This window comes from Grammomys surdaster, unplaced genomic scaffold (genome assembly GCF_004785775.1).
Source record: "Grammomys surdaster isolate TR1022 unplaced genomic scaffold, NIH_TR_1.0 126163, whole genome shotgun sequence".
In the NCBI taxonomy this organism is placed as follows: Eukaryota; Metazoa; Chordata; class Mammalia; order Rodentia; family Muridae; genus Grammomys; species Grammomys surdaster.
Genome location: NW_021620970.1, coordinates 7756601 through 7775803, shown reverse-complemented (window position 1 = coordinate 7775803; position 19203 = coordinate 7756601). Strand labels below are relative to the sequence as shown.

The 19203-nt window shown below is 34.5% G+C and overlaps 1 protein-coding gene across 1 annotated transcript in view; it reads right to left on the bottom strand.

Moving 5' to 3' along the window:
- Positions 1 to 19203, bottom strand: part of Arhgap5 (Rho GTPase activating protein 5) — a 49301-nt gene that overhangs the window by 12929 nt on the left and 17169 nt on the right. The window contains exons 2-3 of the mRNA XM_028757477.1: positions 13151 to 13298; positions 1183 to 1260 (exon numbers count right to left, since the gene is read on the bottom strand). Coding sequence (XP_028613310.1) covers positions 1183 to 1260; positions 13151 to 13298 — 226 coding nt within the window. The remainder of the gene's footprint in view (positions 1 to 1182; positions 1261 to 13150; positions 13299 to 19203) is intronic.

Here is a 19203-nt window from a genome sequence, read left to right as displayed (position 1 = left end):
TAAAATAAAAATTTGTCAATGTTAGGATCTTAGTATATTTTCAAATATATACTAATAGTTTAATCTGTTTGGTTAAGTCCATACTTTCTTGAAGATTTTGTTTTTATATTCTCACTAAGAATTTTTACATTTTTAGGCAGCCTTGATTGATATTCATTTATGCTTCCAAGGTTTCTTACCAAATTTAGGTCTTTTCCAGTCAAAGACTATAAAAATATTCACTTACTTTCCCCTAGTAATTTTTATTTTTTATCTTTATCTTTGATCACACATGGAGTTCCTTACTAGTCAGGAACTCACTTATGAATTTGCTCCTAAAGATTAGTTGTCTGTTACATTAAAAAAGGACTTTTATATAGTACTTTTTTTTTTTAATACAATAGTTACTAATCCACCATATGTAAATTTATTGCCTTCCTAATTCTGGCACTGGCTTTATAGATTCTGTTATTGTTTTAAGACAGCTTACTGGATTAAAAATATAAAGTGGGGTAAGAAACAGTACATAGACCATATTATATCATAGTTTACCTCAAAATATTTGCTTTACCTAAATCCCTGTAGTCTTAGCATAATGAAAAAAAGATTCTTATTATTTCTAAATAAGACCTATAAATTTTATTGCCTACAACAGACGGTTTCAATTCTGAGTATCCTCTTTTCAATAAATTCTTTGTCTTCTAGCCTTCACACATGAAAATATAGCTAATACTGTACTTTCTTTACTCAACTGTTTCAAATATTTTATTCTAAATGTATTTTAAGTTTGATATTTCCACTTTCTCTTATAATTGCCTAATATCAACCTTCCTAAGACGACTAAAAGAGTCAACATTTTATTTTTCCCCCTCTCCCTCCCTTTTTTAAATACAATATTTCACTATGCAGCCTTAGCTGTCATGTAACTCAGAGATCCTCCTGCCTCTGCCTCCTCAGTGCTGGGAATAAAGTTATGCACCAACCATGGTAGGCTCAGTATTTTCTTGTTAGTGCTACGACAGACTTTTCCCAGTTCTTCTATACTTTTTACTGTGGCAATTACTATGCATTTATTATTTCTAATCACACTTTAAATGCTTTCCTCTCCATATCCATTTCTATAAGTTTTAAATAAAAACAGCAAATTTCCTACTGTAAAATTCTAACATGGAAAACAGTAAGACAATTTTATTTTGCAATTACCTTGATCAAACTGCTTTTGAATGTTGTCTTGATCAGTTTTATTTCCACTAACACGGTATAGTCCTTCGGTACATAATCCTAAGAAATTCAAACATATTCTATAAACACGTATATCTATGTACAAAGAATATGCTTACTTCTAAATCTTTAGCAACCAGTCAAAATATAGTTTAGAGAAATATTAGAAAATTAATGTCTAGTATCATTCCTGGGGTAGTATGTCAGAGCCTTTGCACAGAACAGCATACTATTTTTTTTTTTATTTGTCTGGTTAAAAGTATTTCATGCTTTACAAAGTATTCTACTGGGGAAATTTTCAACTCTCGGAAATCTGTGAAGATAAAATGAACAAAAATTTACTGTCAGAAAAATTATGAGAACAAGGTCATCGTCATAAAAACTATGAGTTATAACTGACACAACCAACATGAATTAGTCTCATAAATACTCAGGTTTTGTGAAAGAAATCAGATTATGTTTGATGTGGTGGTATATGCTTATAATCATAGCCCTTTGGAAACTGAGGCAGAAAGATCATGGGGTTAAGGCCAATCTGGGTTCAATAGCAAAAGCCTGTCTCGAAAAATAAACAAGTAAAAATAAATAAATGAACAAAAGAAGCCAAAAACAAGAGAATATACGTTTAACTTATATGACATCCTAAGGCAATTGTCAAAAGCAATTGCTTCTGTTGGCTAGAAAATCAGGAAAGGACAAAAAAAGTGAAGATGATTCTTGACAGGTGTATGCATTTGTCAAAAATGCATATACAGATGTACTTGTAAAATCAGTGTACTCTTTTCTATGTAACTCATGTCCTTAAAATCTAAAAGAACTGTAAGCAAATACTTAACACTCTACAATCAGAGGCTGGGGAGATGGCTCAGTGGATAAAGTGCTTGCCATGCAACACTGAGGACCACAGTTCCAATCCCCAGAACCAGGTGGGTATGGCAGCCACCTATAAGCTACCATTCTGGAGATAGAACTGAGATTTCTAGTGCATGCTGGCTAGATAGGTTAGATAGAATTGGCAAGGTCTAGGTTCAGTGAAAGACTCTACTTCATTAAGAACAGAGTGATTAAGGATGACACTAGATATTAACTTTGGGCCCCTACATCCACATCAGAAACACACAGGTGAGCTATAGAACATATGAATGAGAACACACACACACACACACACACACACTCCCAAACGTATCCACTTGGGTAGAGATAGTTGAACATAAGAGAGCTAGTTTCCCTAATGAAATATCACATGTGGATGTAGTGTTAGTGCTTGCCACCATTTTCTATTCTGCAATTCTCGACTGCATGCCTTCTGACACTGAACCAGTCTCATATAGCAGCTAAACTAATGCCTTATAAAAAAAACTTTATAGAACCAAAACAAAAACTCTTATATTAACCTCCTACTGATAGAAATATGAAACAGGTTAAGTTAGAAAAGAAAAAAAAAACCAGGCCTAATCTCTTTCCCTTCAGATTCAAGCATGTTAATACTATAAACAATAGTATCTCTAAAGAACAGATTGCCACTTAATGCTAAGGATTTAATAGCTAATTCTTTTTTGAGAGCTACTGCCAGTAGTATTTTTTCCAACTCCTTTTATTTGCATTACAAACACAAACACTTACCAAATGAATATCACACTGTTTCTCTAGATCATTACACCAATAAAAACACCACTTCCTCATTGACACTTTCTTTGCTATTTCCACTTAGAATCTACTTCTTCAGAATTCCCATAGCACTTTAAAACTGTAACTATCACCACTAAGTATTTTCTTTATACATTATAGTACAGCAGAACACACTCTTGTACTCCACTGTAAATGTTAACAGTATTAGCAATGTCCTGTCACCCTCAAGGTGCTTCATAGCATGCAGTGTTTTGTTTTGTTTTGTTTTTTTCTGGGGAGACACTGCATTTCAGGGACTACTTGGAAATGCCTAAAAATATTTTTCGATGTGCTAACTGGAGAAAGGAGTATATTAATTCTTTTATCATTGCTATGACAAAATACCCACTAGAAACACCTTGAGGAAAAATGATTTTTATTTATGGTTCACTGTTTGAGGGTAAGGTCCATCAAGATAAGTAAGTCACATGAGCAGGACTAGAAGGCAGCTGACTACATGTCAGGAAGTGGGAGGTGGGGGATGGGGACAGAAGCTAATGCAAAGCTTATCTTCTTTTTACAAGGTCTGGAATCCTCTCTAGACCAGGGAATGGCTTCCATCCAATTTAGGGTGGGTCTTTTTTTACCTCTATTAATGTAATTCAGAAATTTCCTCAGATATACTCATCTCCTAGGTATAGTATAGACTAAATCAAGTTGAGATGTTAACTATCCAGGGGACCTACTGAAGTAGTAACAATAACAAAACATAAAACAACAACAAAGATACATAGTTAAGAGCATAAGCCATAAGTGTTGCAGCTCTGATTTATAGAGCTGTTTCAACTCATGACCTTAAAAATCTAAAAGAACTGTAAGCAAATACTTAACACTCTACAATCAGAGACTGGGGAGATGGCTCAGTGGATAAAGTTTGTGCCATGCAACACTGAGGACCACAGTTCCAATCCCCAGAACCAGGTGGGTATGGCAGCCACCTATAAGCTACCATTCTGGAGGTAGAACTTTTTCTTTTTGTTATGGTTATTATACCACAAATACATCAATTTGTCATATTTATATTAACAGACACACAATTTGCAAAGATATAATTTGTGGCAAAAATAGTAAATGGGTTTTATTTATTTTTGAAACAGTTAAACTGAATTAAAACATGACCATTAAAAAGTTTAAAATATGCTGCTGGGTATAGTGGTGTATACTTTTAATCCCAGTACTTGGGAGGTAGAGACAGGTGGCCTGCATAGTGAATTCTAGGACAGTCAGAGCTACATGGTGAGATTCTATCTCTAAAAACACCAAGAAAGTTAAGATGATAGTTATAATCCCCTAGTAACAACTAAAAAGCTAACTTAAAAATCCCCTAGTAACAACTAAAAAGCTAACTTAAAAATCCCCTAGTAACAACTAAAAAGCTAACTTAAAACTCTCCTTTTCTCTTAACAGATTGATTTAAAAACAAACAAAAAAAAATGCAGCCTATAAGATACTATCACAGGATCAATAGCACAAATATTTGAATGTAAAGAGATGGAAGGTTCATCAAGACACTAGTACCTGTGGTATCAGCTACTTAGAAGGCTGAGGAAGGAAGAACAGTTGAACTCAGGATATTATGATTATACATCAAGACCAATCAGGATTTATCCAAGGATAAAAAATTCAACCCACAAAAATCAAATCCACCCGTGTCTTAATTCATGTAGAAAAGCACCCGACTGAATTCAGTACCTTCTATGATAAAGTATCAATAAAAGAAAAATGACTAACATCTAAGAAATTTACAATATAATCAACAGACCAAGACCAAGACTTCTGCGGTATAAAGCTTAAACACGACATAGACAGTCTACTTAAGTGAAATTATAACAAATTCCCCAAATCTGGAGAAATAAATTAATATCCAAAAAGAAGAGGCACTTGGAATCCTGAACAATCAGAACCTTGCTCTAACTCTAGTCAATCGCAAATACTAAGCAAAAAAAAAAAATGATAAAGCAAAAACATCAATTCAAAGAGTCAAACACATCAGAAATTAGCAGCCCTAAAAGTCAAGAAATTCTGAAATAATTTATTTCTAGTCCTGAAGTAACAGCTAACAAAGATGACTATATTCAGCAAAGCTATCTTTTAAAGTTGATAAATAAGGACATTTGAAAAAAATATATAAACTAAGGGTTCAATATCTCGAACACCAAGCCAGCACTGTACAGATTTAAATATTATAGTCATAGAAGGAAGTCTTGATCATAAGCACGTAAGAAGCATAAATTTCACAACAGGAATTCATCATATTCAATACTGAGCAAGAAAACCTTTCGGGAGAAATCAATGACCAATCAATAATCCAACCATACAGAAAAGTGATTCTACCCTTCAAAATCACAAAAATTAGTAAACATCTCTCAAAATAGTAGCCTTATATGTAAATAGCCTCAATTACCAATAAAGACAGAGACAGTCTGACAAGATCAAAAAACTAAATCTAACCACTGTCTTCATGATATATGATTCACTAGGATCAAACAAATGAGAATTGAAAAGTAGCTGGTGTATTTATTTTGTATCTGATAATGTAGACTTTAAACTAAAATTATTCAGAAGAGATAAGAGAGATCAATTAATCAAGAAATATAATTATAAGTATATATGCAATAAATGGAGTTCCCAATTTTATAATTCAAAGAAATATTAATGACAGACATAAAAGGTCACATAGGTCCTTATACAATAATGGGTAATTTCAATACCTCCATTTCCCCTAAATACGCCATTCAAATTAAAAGTCAAAGAAACTCAGTGGTAAAACCATATACACAGAAAATTCCATTTAGCGGGTACAGACTATATAGTCTTTTTAGTAGTCCAGAGAACCTTCTTTAAATGAGACCACATCCTAGAGCACAAATCAAGGCCTACTAAATACAAAACAACTAAAATCTTCTATCTTATCCAAACGTAAGGCAAGAGAATTAGTAATCAACAGCAAGAAAAATTTCAGAAACTACATAAATAAAGAGACTGAACAATAACACCTTAACCATCCGTGCCCCCCCCCCCCCGGCCGCCCCCCCCGCCCCCCGGTTTAAAAATGTCCTAAACAAATTAAAATGGAAAGCATAGCTTAACCAGAACACTGGAGATATAGCTAAGGAAGACCTGAGAAGAATGTTTAAAGCTAGGAGTACTTAAACATCTTGTGGTAATTTGAGTGAAAAATGTTCCTTCTAGTCTTAGACATCTGAACCCTTGGCCCAGGGTTGGTGGCACTGGTGCATTTAGGTAGTACAATCGAGCAGAAGTGCATCACTAGAAGCCAGATTTCAGATCTAAAGCTTTGCACCACCACTTGCAATTCACTCTCCGCCACCCCCTTGGGGCCTGTGTCTGAAGATTTGTGCTCTTGGCTTCCTATGTGAGCAGATTTCCTGCTGCTTACTGCCATGCCTCCCCAATAAGATGGAACTTTGGGAACATTAAGCCAAAATAAACTCTTCTATAAGTCATTTTAGGTCACGTTTGTATTGGATAATTTTATTTCAACTTCATAAAAGCTAGAGTTGTTTGAGAAGATGAAACTCCAACTGAGAAAATGCTCTCACCAGACTGGCCTGTGGTGCATTTTCTTAATTAGTGATTGATGCTGGAGGTTCCAAGGTAACTGGATCACAGCGCTACCCCTGAGTAGGTAGTCCTGAGGTGTATAAGCACCCTCAGGAGCAAATCAATAAGGGGCATTCCTCCATAGCCTCTTTCTGTTCCTGCCCCCAAGTTCCTGCTTTGAGTTCCTGTCTTGAGTTCCCTCAGTGTGTGACCCAAAAGTTGGAAGATGAAATAAACTTTTTTCTCCCAAAATGGCTTTTTGGTAGTGGTAGTTTAACACAGCAATAGACATTCTAAGACAGTTTTATCACAGCTGCAGCGAACTAATACTGATTTTAATTAGATAACCTAATAATGAATGCCAAGATCTTAAAAAAACAAAAGAAAATAAAACCTTCAAAACACAGACAATTCAAATTCAGAGCCAGTAGATGACAAAGAAGTCACAAAGCATCACAGTATCTGATTTCAAATTATGCTACAGACTCAGAGTACTAAAATCAACACAGTACTGGCGCAAAAATAAACTCAAAGTTACAAAGACCTAATTTTTCATAAAGTTCTCAGGAAAAAATATGCAGAGGAGGGTAACCACACACCTCTTACAAACCAAAAAAATTCTTTGCTAACTACATACACACAAAGGAGTAATACTATTATAGAACAGAAAATTATGGTATCAAGTTGGGGAGATGACAGGTAATGGTGGATGGATATGATCAAAATACACTGTATAAAAACAAGTGAAATTTCTAAAGAATTTAAATAGTTTTAAAAATAATAAGATATAACTAAGAAAGTAAAATAAATTTTTTAGTTACATGACGACCAAGCTAAAATCATTAGTTTGTCCTATTCAATGGATAACAGATATCCTCTTGAAATGTCTTCAAATGATGCAGATGAATGGTTTCTTCTCTCTACAAGGTTCCTATCATTGAGGCCCAGATAGCAATTTTATATACATTTGACATAAAAGGACAACTACCAAAAATACTGAGCATTTAAAGACTAACACTCGGGGCTGGAGAGATGGCTCAGCGGTTAAGAGCACTGACTGCTCTTCCAGAGGTCCTGAGTTCAAATCCCAGCAACCACATGGTGGCTCACAACCATCCGTAATGAGATTGGATGCCCTCTTCTGGTGTGTCTGAAGACAGCTACAGTGTACTCATAAATAAAATAAATAAATCTTTAAAAAAAAATAAAGACTAACACTCAGAATTAGGAGGTTACTAAAACTAAAATTATCATTATATTAGAATGTGATAGGATAAACCATAAAAAGCAACTCGAAAGATCAATGTCATGTCACATTAAAAACTGCTTAGGTATGACAAATACTACAGAACAGTAAATTTACTTTTCCTTTTTGGAAAAGTTATGTATGTTTACATGTACATTATATAGCAGAAAACACACAGAAAACTTATCTGTTATGAAATCACAGGTGATTTTTAGCCTATTCTTCATGGATTAATTGGTATTTTCTATTGCTATTTCGAGTGCTCTTGACTGATGAGCCATCATCCTTTTAGCCCCAGCACCTCACTGTTAAATTCATGTGACAGTAACTACAACTTTTGTCTGACAATTATCCAATAGTGAGTTGGGGTTATTTAAAGAATAGAATTTTAAAAGCAACTGAAATAGTTCTTTAATAACTGTCACTATGTGATATGTTTTGTGATATGTTAAAAATATTTCAGCACTACAAAAAAATGCCAGTAAAAATAGAATTTCATCACAAATTAGATAAATTTAGAAACATTCTACAGACAAAACAAAAACCAAAACAAATGCAAAATAAGACAAACAAAAGCATGAAACATAAACATAGGTAAAAAGCGATTTTAAAGAAGCATACCAAAACCAATAATGGAAGATCTATGAATGGATCCTGGTAATTCTTGTTATGTTTTTCAGAGTTCCAAAATGAAAGAAAAGACATAAAAGCTACCTTGCTACCACGTCATGCCATCTCTGCCATGAGGAATCTATCCCTTTGTAAACATAAAGTAAAAATCTGTGTTCCTGAAGGTTTTTTTTTTTTTTGGGGGGGGGGGTAGGGGGGGGGGGGGGTGGGGGGGGTGGGGGAATGGGAATGACAACAATAGAAAAGTAATATAAGGCTACCCCATAAACCTCAAAAGATAACTCTGATTATTGCATATAATCAATCAAGATTAGGTCATATTGGCTGAAGTTGGGTGACCCTTTAATAACTCAACTTGACTGATACCAACATAAAACAGACAAAATGGAGCAGTGAGATGGTTCAGTGGCTAATGATGCTTCAGGTCAAGCCTGCGTTCCGTCGTTGGAGAGGACCGACTTCCCAACTCACCTTCTGACTTTCTTATGGGCATATGCCCACACACATACGCACACAAAATAAATAAAAACAATTACTTTTAAAATAAATAAAAAGAGAAAACAAACATCCAGTGAGAATGCCAAAGACAAAGACTGAAGTGACACACCTGGAACAAGAGGAATCATGACCAAAGTCAAGAGCAAAGGAGAATTCTACCTAGATTTTTCAGACAGAGCATTAATCCTGCTGATGCTGTAATTTTAGAATCCTAGCCATCAGATTTGACAAAATAACTGCTGTTTTATTTTAGGCAGTTTCTAAAAGTCTTATGGCAGAAAACTAACACAGGAGAATAGTTTCCTCAATAGGGTAAGTAGTATTTATGTGAAAAACCCCAGTGGCAACCCAATGATGACAAAAACTGTCTATCCCTCAGGTAAGAAATACAACAATGGTACTGTTTTCACACTCAGATTCACCAGCGCATTAGAAATTCAATAAAAAGAAACAAGGCCATATAAAATATAAAGAAGTAAAACTGTACCTACTAGAATACATACAAAAAACTAACAGCTAATAAAAAAATTCAGCCAAATTACGGGATCAAAATTTAAAACACTGTATATGGCAGTATTTCAATAAAAAAATCCAGAAGTAGTTAAATAAATGAAAAAATTTAGTTAAAAAACCAAAAAACAAAACCAAGCATTAGTGAATTGAAGAAAAACAATACCGTTTATGGCAATACTATCAAAATAATAGGTAAAATGTAATCCATATTAAAAGAAAAATAGTAGTGACAATTAAGACAGAAAAGCATACAGAACAGAAGTGTTAGTTAGCAATGATGTAAACAGTGTTGACCTTTAATACATTGTTAGTAAGATGCAGAAAAATATCCACTATGGAAAATAGTCTGACAGTACCGTAAAAATATTAGTTACTAAATGACACAGCAATTCCATTCTTCTAGGAACATGCTGAAATAATAGAAAACACTTGAACAAATCCTTCTATACTACAGTATAGAACCTGAATGTATCTAGCAAATAATAAAGGAGACAAAATCTGGCAATCTCACTGATACATGCTACAACACAGTTGAATCAAAAAAAAAAAAGTTAAGTTAAAGAAATTTGATAAAATCTTCATATATTATATGCCTAAACTTAAATAATATATCCAGGATAAATAAATGAATCCATTGGGACAGAAAGCAGATTGGTAAGCTGGAGAAAGTAGGGTACTCTTATAAGCATAAGGTTTTCTTTAGCATTACAAAAGTGTTCTGAAACAAGATGAGGAATGGCCTACAATACTTAATGCAATACGCATTACTGCATTACTGGGTTGTATATTTTAATATGTTTTTTTTTTGTTTTTTTTTTTTTGTTTTTGGTTTTTGGAGACAGGGTTTCTCTGTGTAGCCCTGGCTGTCCTGGAACTCACTCTGTAGACTAGGCTGGCCTCGAACTCTCGAACTCAGAAATCTGCCTGCCTCTGCTTCCCAAGTGCTGGGATTAAAGGCGTGCGCCACCACCGCCCGGCATATGGTTAGTTTTAAACTCATGAATTTTACCTTAATATACTGTAAAAAAAAAAGTTATTTGATGTTGATAAGTATGATTCCGTATTTTCATCTCTAGTTTTAGAGCCTTTCTTTTGCATTGTATGTCAACATTTTGAACTTTTCTTCTCACTCTAAATGTTGATCCTGAATCCTACTAACATAAAGTTTACATTAATATTTATATACTGACAATCACCAAGATAGCATCTAAAAACCAAAACACTTTCCTAAGCTCTATAGTCACGTATCCAACAGAAACTTGTCTTTTACCTGGACATTCCACAGGCACATAGTTGCAGCAAACAAACCACTTTGAAACCATTTAACATGTTTTACTGTGATTCTATTTGCATTAATATGGATATTACCATATGGATTAACTGCATGAAAATTAACCTCCCACAGCAAACAATTAAAAAGTGGGGTTAAAAAAAAACCTCAACATTTTAAAAGTACTAAATCCCCAGCTCAAAACTGTTTACCCATAGGGAAAAGTAAGTGAGATAAACTATCTGAATGCCCCAATTTACTGCCTGGATAGTCTTCAGACGACAGGGAAAGGAGGTGGAAACCTAAGAGCTGTGACAGTCCAGCAGACATAGATAAGAGGTCAGAAAGACTGATGTCTACTCTGTGGGGCACAGCACCAGAAATGGAGAGCCACAGTCAAGAGCCTCACACATGTATGGAAAATTCTCTTCAAACTAGAAGAATATTCCACATGTATGACAAGTTCCTATAGCCAGAAACTGCAAGTTATTCTGAAAATATCTTTTAATAAACAGTGAGCTGAGTGAAATCTCCTGCTACAGTAAATAATTCCTACTATGTATCAGACTAAACAGTAATCTGAATCTTTAATATTTTAGCAAATTTAATCCAGCAATATATAAAAAGTATAAAACATTAAGAACCAGTGGTATCTACCTCAGAAAGTCAAGATTAGCTTACTTGAAAACCAAACAACCAATACTTGAAACTGAGTAAAAAAAAAAAAAAAAAAAGTTATAATCATTTCTAAAGATGTATAAAAACTTTGTCATAAAATTAACATTCAGCCAGACTGAAGGCTTTTTATCAAAACTGAACTCTGCAGATATGTTATCTCCTTCATATAGAATATCCTCATTTACACGGCCCTAATGCAAGTTCCTCCATTTATCTTAAAGAAATTAAACAGCATATGAAAACTTGGGAGTCTCATGTGGATGTAGGATACGAAGAATCTAGTTATAGTTTCTCCTACTTTCTAGTGAACTGACCCAAAGTAACTACAAGTACGTGTATTAACAGTTCAAGGTCAGAGTAGGATACACAGAATTCCTTCCCTAAACAAAACAACAAACAAATGTCATATTCACAAGGCCTAAATATATTACTACAGAAAATGAGAAATCATTAACTCCAAAGCAGAGAGCTAATATTAGAAAAATCTTTGCATTTGTTTTTCCTGTCTTAAAGCCAAATAAGAAAATTGTCTAAAACTCACTTAAGTGCTTAGTGAAGGAAAAATTAAATGCAGACCAAATGTAGACTCTGTCTTAATTATACATACATACATACATATATATATATATATATATATATATATATATATATATATATAACTATATATAGCTATATATATGTCTCTCTCTCTGTCTCTGTCTCTCTATCTATCTATCTATCTAAATAAATTATGCTGGCAAATAACAGTATTTTTCCATATTGTAACCCTTACTAAATCCATAAGTCATTCCTCATCAAATAGATGAAGCAGTATGTACAGAAGTAAGCTAAGAACAGGTCTAAAGGATAAGGCATTCATGAGTAAAACTGAGCATGATTATTTAGATAAGACATGGCTATAGTAGTTTTTCAAAGACAAAAAACAAAACAAAACAAAACAAAACAAAAACCAAAAAGGAACAAAACAACCACAAAACCCAATGCTTATACATATCCAAAAGTGTTACAATAAGGCTAAAACTGATGGAACTTATGTTTTTAAACTTTTTATAACTATAGTTCATCTAATCACTCAGGCTCATGGTTAACTTGAGTTCATTTAAAATATGCTCAATAGCCAGGTATGTTGGCAAATGCCTTTAATCCCAGAACTCAGGAGGTAGGTAGACACAGGAGGATCTCTGTGAATTTAAGGATAGACTGGTTTATAAAGAAAGTTCCGTAACTATAAAGTGAGACTCTGTCTCAAAAACAATAAATAAAATAAAATACACTCAAGTATAGCTTTTCAAATCTATTCTCCAGCTCTTACTAGCTCCACTCTCAGTTTTTATGTTTATTATATTGCAACAAAACAAACACAAACTTGTTTTTAAAACTGTGAGGTATGTATACATTCCTTATAAACATAATTTGTACCATATAAAATATCAAGTGATAAGTGCTGAATAAATAATAACACCACACAGAATGAACTGCCATTTATAAATGTATAATTATGGCTTTAACTTTTAAAGAAAATTATCCATGTGAGGAGTAAGTAACATAAATAGTATCAAGTTTAAAATATTAAAGATATTTTAATTAGTGACTCAAATCACAGTAGCACTCTCTTAATATGATGAAGTTATTATAAATTCCAGAATTAGGTAAGTTTAACACCTTAGCTTTCAACGCAGCTATTTATTATGTTCGAGAAAAGATTTTCACTACCGAGTAACAAAAGTTCAAGTATGAGATAGCTACCTTCAGAGTGACTAAGAGGACACTAATGAGAATGCTAAGGTTCAAATACAGTTTTAACATATCATATTTAACAAACTATTATTGTAGCAAAAATGAAAATATAAATCAAATCTCATGTATTGATTCTTCTAGCCTACCTGTGTCTTCAATAAATTCCACACATTTTTCAACAAATAGTGGTATAGGCTTCTCAGCTGTAACCAGATCCTGGAGGGGCATCCCAAAGTAATTACTTTCCCAATTTCTACGTGTTGGTGGGTTGAAGGTCTTAGTTTTCTTTTTCTGCTACAAGAAAACATATTCAAATTAAAACTATTAATGTTTATCTTCTCCAGATTATTACCAAACAATGTAAATAAGTACTTTGGATCAAAAGAAGCTTAGCATGTATTTAAAAGCTACATCCAACCCAAATGCCTCGTAATATCCCTAATAAATTCTGCTAGATAAAAACTGAACAATGGAAACAAAAATGAACAGGGGTTGGGGGGAGCTGACTATAAGAATATGGTGGTCTCTTTGGAAAGAAAGTCTAGAAGTTAGAAAAATTAAATAGCAAGAGATTGGGAAAAAAGTAATTTCTCAGTGTTAACACAAAAGACTAAAAGAGATACCAAATGTCCTTCCTCATTTTATATGTGGTCTATCAATTTTATTTAGCCTTTGAGGTAGATTGTGGTTTTGTCTAACTTTTATTTGTAAGAACAAATTATTCTTGATTGATTATAAATGAGGCTATCTGACTCCATAAACTTTTAATTGTCACCACCAGCCTTCTTTCCCATTCTTTGCTATCTCTATCACCTTTACATTTTAACATCTAGACATTTGTCTAAAGAAACATACAAAACATCTCCAGAAAAGGAAAATAATTAAACAAGAATTTCAAAATCTATTATCAGAAAGAAAATGGGTTCTTCAGTAGGAAGTGAACATATCAAAAACATACCGAACACTGTCTAAAATCCAACTATTCAGGGGATTCTAACTCAACCTTTCTGGATTAGTTATTATCTCGGTAGATGATTCTGTTGCAAACACCCAGCTGGGGATCTCTGAAGAATAAAGAATGAAGTTTTCAAACATAAAAGTTAGAGCACTTGACACCCCAGATTCTTTCGGTCTAATTTTATCTACAATTTTTTTATTCTCCCTGAAAAAGCAAACCAAACAACCAGACAAAAACTAATAACCACAGCCTCTCCTTCATTCACAAACCTATTCATTTAATCCATTAGTACTGTTGCTGACTTACAAAGAGGAGAAAAGTGGAAGGAGTAGCAGGAGAGGAAGTACAGATACCATCATCAGACCTTATGCCCCCAAATAGCTCTCATTTTCCCCATTCTTTCTACAGGGAACTTGTTTTAGTCTCTAGACTAGATATCTTGACTACTCTAGTCCTTTCCATTTCAGGTTCTTTCACCCAGCAAACTGCCAGAGTTCATAAAAATCGAACTTTCAAATCCTCAGTCACTAACACTTTCTGGTAAGAAAGAATATGCACCTCTTGTTAAGTACAGACTATTTACAACAGGTCATTAGACTGTTCTAGTACAAAATCTAACTTGCCTATAATTTTATTCTCCCAATGACCATCACCAAAACAGCTATGTGCATGGAAGTAGAAGAGACTGTAACTTAAAAGGTAGATAGAGGTAAAAGTGGCAATGCTCTTTTTTTCTGGAAGAAGTGAGGTGCTTTTCAAGCTACAAACCAATAACTGTATTAGAATTTGAATGGAAAATAAAATCTTTAGCAAAACTGATTTTGTCTGTTTATAGAAATAATGCATACTGCCAAAAAAAAAAAAACCCAACCCTGTAACTTAATCAACATCAATGCCTAGAATCTAGTAGCATGAACAGAAAAGAAGAAATGAAGAATTCTAAGTCTGCAAAACCAAAAAGTTATTATTTAAGAGTAAGGCATCTGGAATTGGACAGATGGCTCAGTGGTTAAGAGTATACTGCTCCTACAGGACTCCAGTTTGGTTCCCAGCACCTATGCTGGATTGCTCTACAAGGACCTGATAGTTCTCGCATTCACGGATACCTGTACTCATATGCACATACCTATATGCATGAATAGACATGGGACACACACACATACATATAATTAAAAATAATTTTTAAAGTCAACTAACTAGTTATGACTTAATTGTTCCAATTCACTCTTAAGAAATACTATTTTTATTATTGACATTTCAAAATCAATTTAAACTCTGAGATGACTGAGATGCCCCTGAGGACAGGAAGAGGGAAAAAAAATAAAGCCTTCACTTTGTCTTAGAATGCCTAAAGATTTCACTAAATTTGGTGGTTAATAAAAGGAAGCAGGCCAGATATGATGGTGTACACCTTTAATACCAGCACTTAGGAGGCATATAGGCAGGTGGATCTCTGTGAGTACAAGACCAGCCTGGTCTACAAAGTGAATCCAGGCTATCCAGGTCTCTGTTACCCAGAGATCCTGTCTTGAAAAACCTTAATTAACCAACAAGCAAATAAGTGGAAGTAAAATAAGGTAGATTACCTACCTCAAACGTATATTTCAGGGCCAAAAGTTAATTTTGAAATTTAAACAGATTTGGTGCTAGTAATCTAATACGATAAACAGGCAATCTTATAGGAAGGACTTTTTAACCAACTCTAAAAGGGACACTTGAATCCAGGTCTGCTCTAATAATCACTATAGGGGAGGAGGTTAACCTATGTGATCAGTAGCTTTCCTAATGATGCCACAAAAAAGTTCACATGCTGAAAAGTCCTTTGGGGAAGGGCATATGGGTATACATCTGTGACTTTAGCACTTGTGAGACTGAGGCAAGACTGATGCTAGTTCAAAGTCAGTCTGGGGCCACAAAATGAACTCAACCTAGGGTATGTAGATAAACTGTTTACAAAAGAAAAGAGAAAAGCTTTAGATCAGCTATATCTTTCGAAGAACTTAAAGCAAGAAAATCTGTAACTCTTACTGTCTTTTAGATAAAGATCAAATAAGGAATAAGGTAATGAAGAAATGTAAAGAAACTTAATTTTTTGGCAGCAGCAAAAAAGAAAAGAAGAAAGAACAAGCAAACCCACTATGACAAAAACATTAGAATAAACTATTAAGGACCATCACTCCTATTACATATACCCAAATACATGGGGCTTGGTACCAATTACTTTAAAAAAAGAATTCACGTATGTGTACTACATTTACATTCCCCCCTCTCACCTTCTCCCTCCAGTTTCCTCTCTAGAAACACGTCCCCTACTCTCAAATTCATGGCCTTTTTTCTTTATTACTGTTATACACCTGTGCATAGATATACAAATTAATATGTAGCTAACAATCTTCTGAGTCTTTTTTCTACCTACCTATCTCTCTATCTCTCTCTCTATCATCTACCTATCTAATCGACTTCAGAGTAAGATATGTGCATTATGTCTATGCCTGTTCTTGGGCAAGTTAGCTGTCATACACTTGCGTTGGTTTCTAATATGCTGTGTGGAGTGTATAAAAGTTTTGCTTACTACATAGGCTTATTGGAAGGTTAACTCACTGTTTATAGTGAAGGCACTCAGCAGCCTGTAGTAGTTCCTTACTACTGCTATGACACATGATCATACCCTTGGTAGCTTTCAGCATACCTCTGTTATCTTAAAGTTATGAAGGTCAGAAATCTAAAATGGGTTTCACGAAAATTCTGGAAATTTTAGAGGAGTAATCCATTTCATCTTCTGAGTCTTTTTTAGTTTTGTTCATGTGTGTAGTCTTAGGGCTGACCACTTGGTATTAGATAACCAATTAGGAGGTCCTTCACTGGGAAAGGCTGATTTCCCCTCTCAGTCATTAACTGCCTGTTGCTCTTTATATAGAAGTAGAGTTGACTCTCATCTTTCTTCTTAAAAAAAAAAAAAAGTTTCTCTTGTTATTAGTTGCTGTTCTAAGATACTGGGTAGACTTTTTTATGCAGACATCATCCATACAAGCTGGGTCCAACTTTCCTTCCACTCACATGCACTCAAATTTGTCCCTATCACCCTTAGCATGCTTCTAAATATCTTATACTAAGTATCAACTACTGCTTTGCAATGGCTAGTTTTCAGTTCTCATCTTCCTTGACTTCTCAACCACTCTAATCTTGCCTCATGGAATTCTTTTCAGTGTGCTCTGTAATAATGGTATGAATGACTGACTCATCCTTTATTACCTTCTCCCTCTTGGTAATTATAAACTCACCCTCTTGGTAATACCATCCACATACTCCAATTCACCTTTCTCCTGAACTTTAAAGTAATATAGAATAACTTTATTCCAAAGTCTAGAGACTTTTTAACATGTCCAAAATTCCTGATGTTTTTCATAAAATAAACTGTATCTATACATGTCATTAGTTGGCAATTCCATCATTTCAAGATGCTTGAGCTAAAAATACTGAAGTCATATGTTGTGGAATTCTGTCCTCTGGGCATGGTTATCTATCTTTGATTACCCACAAAAGACTTCTGTAACACTGAGCCACCTAACATTCTCTTGTAGGAGTAGGCTTATGAAGTGGGCCAAAAGGCAGCCCTACAAAGGACTTATCAACGAAAGCAGCTCATCCCACCTTCAGGATACATAAGTAGCTAACATTTCTGGGATTTAGGGGGGTTCTGATAGTGTAACTGTCTGTGCTTACACAAGTAACCCCTCCATCCCATCTGTGCTCCTGTAAGTAAACCCAATTAAGCTCATTAGCTCACAAAACTGGGATTGGGTGGAAGCATTTCTTTGGGCTACTTTCTGTGCCATAGCTGGGGTTTGTTCATGTCTCTCAAGGAAAAAAATATTCAACATAATCCGTGATCTCTTTCTTTTCCTCCCACATCTTCTAGTTGCTAAGCAAATGTTCAGAAATACATGTGATTTTTAAAAACCATCTTTACAGTTACCTCCTTGAGTTTACAAAGCTACCATCATATCATGTACTTGGATTACTATAATGACTGCTTCGACTGCAATTCTGCAATTCCCTATACAGCTAAGCCATTCTCAAGAGAGCAACCAGAACAATGCTGGATCCCCAACTAATTGCCTGTAAGCCTTGCAATGCCATATATTCCATCCTTATACATACATATATACGTTTTCTCTTGACCTCACTCTTCACTATTTTCATTATTTATTCCTTCCAGCTACACGACTTCTTTGCTATTTTTACATGCCAACAATGCTTTTGCATTAACTCTTCCCTTTGTATCCCCACTCTAAGTCTTCAGAAGATTCACTGATTAAAGACAAAAATGTGATAACTCTCAAAACCACAAGCAGTATAAAAAAGTATCTGGAAAACGCTTTAAGACATCGGTATAGGCAATGGTTTCCCTAGGAAGAACCACAGAAGCACAGAACAAAAAAGTGAAGGATGACAAACAAGATTACATTAATTTTTTAAGCCTTTACATAGAAAAGGAAACAATGAATACAGAGAAGAGACATCCTTTAAAATGGCAAAATATATCTCATAGAGGGTTAATATCTAGTTTAATATCTAGTATAAGGAAGTCAAACTTATTTTTTAAAAAAGACAATCTAACTAAAATAGGCAAGTTATCTCTCAAAAGCCATACAAAGGCCAAAAATATAAGAAAAAAATGTTAGTATCATTGGATATCAGGGAAACGTACATCAAAACCAGTAAAATACCATCTCATACAGCGACGGAGGTGGTTCAGTTGGTAGAGTACCTGGCACACAGCATGAAGGAATACTGCTCCCGTGTACCAAAATGAAAGGCTGAGCATGGTAGTGTAAGCCTATAATGCTAGCACTAACAATCTGAGTTTTATCCCAGGTACCCAATTCTTCTGACCTCCATACATATGCCCATATCCATACAATAAATTATTTAAGGGTCTGGTCTAACTTTTAAAAAAAGTTGGAAGCCTTTTATTAATACGCATGTGTAGGCTTGCTCTTTAAAAGCATCTGTGTATGAGCACCCACATATGTGTATGTTGGATGGGTGCATTCATCCTAAAGCACATGTGTGGGTGTCAAAAGACAATTTGCAGGGGTAGTTTACTTCACCATATACGTTCCAAATACCAAACTTAAGTCATCTAGGATTGGTAGCAAGCCCCATTACCTGCCGAGCCATCTGGCTGTCTGCTGGCTTGGTATTTTTGTTTTCATTGGTTAGTTTTCGGGTTTGTTT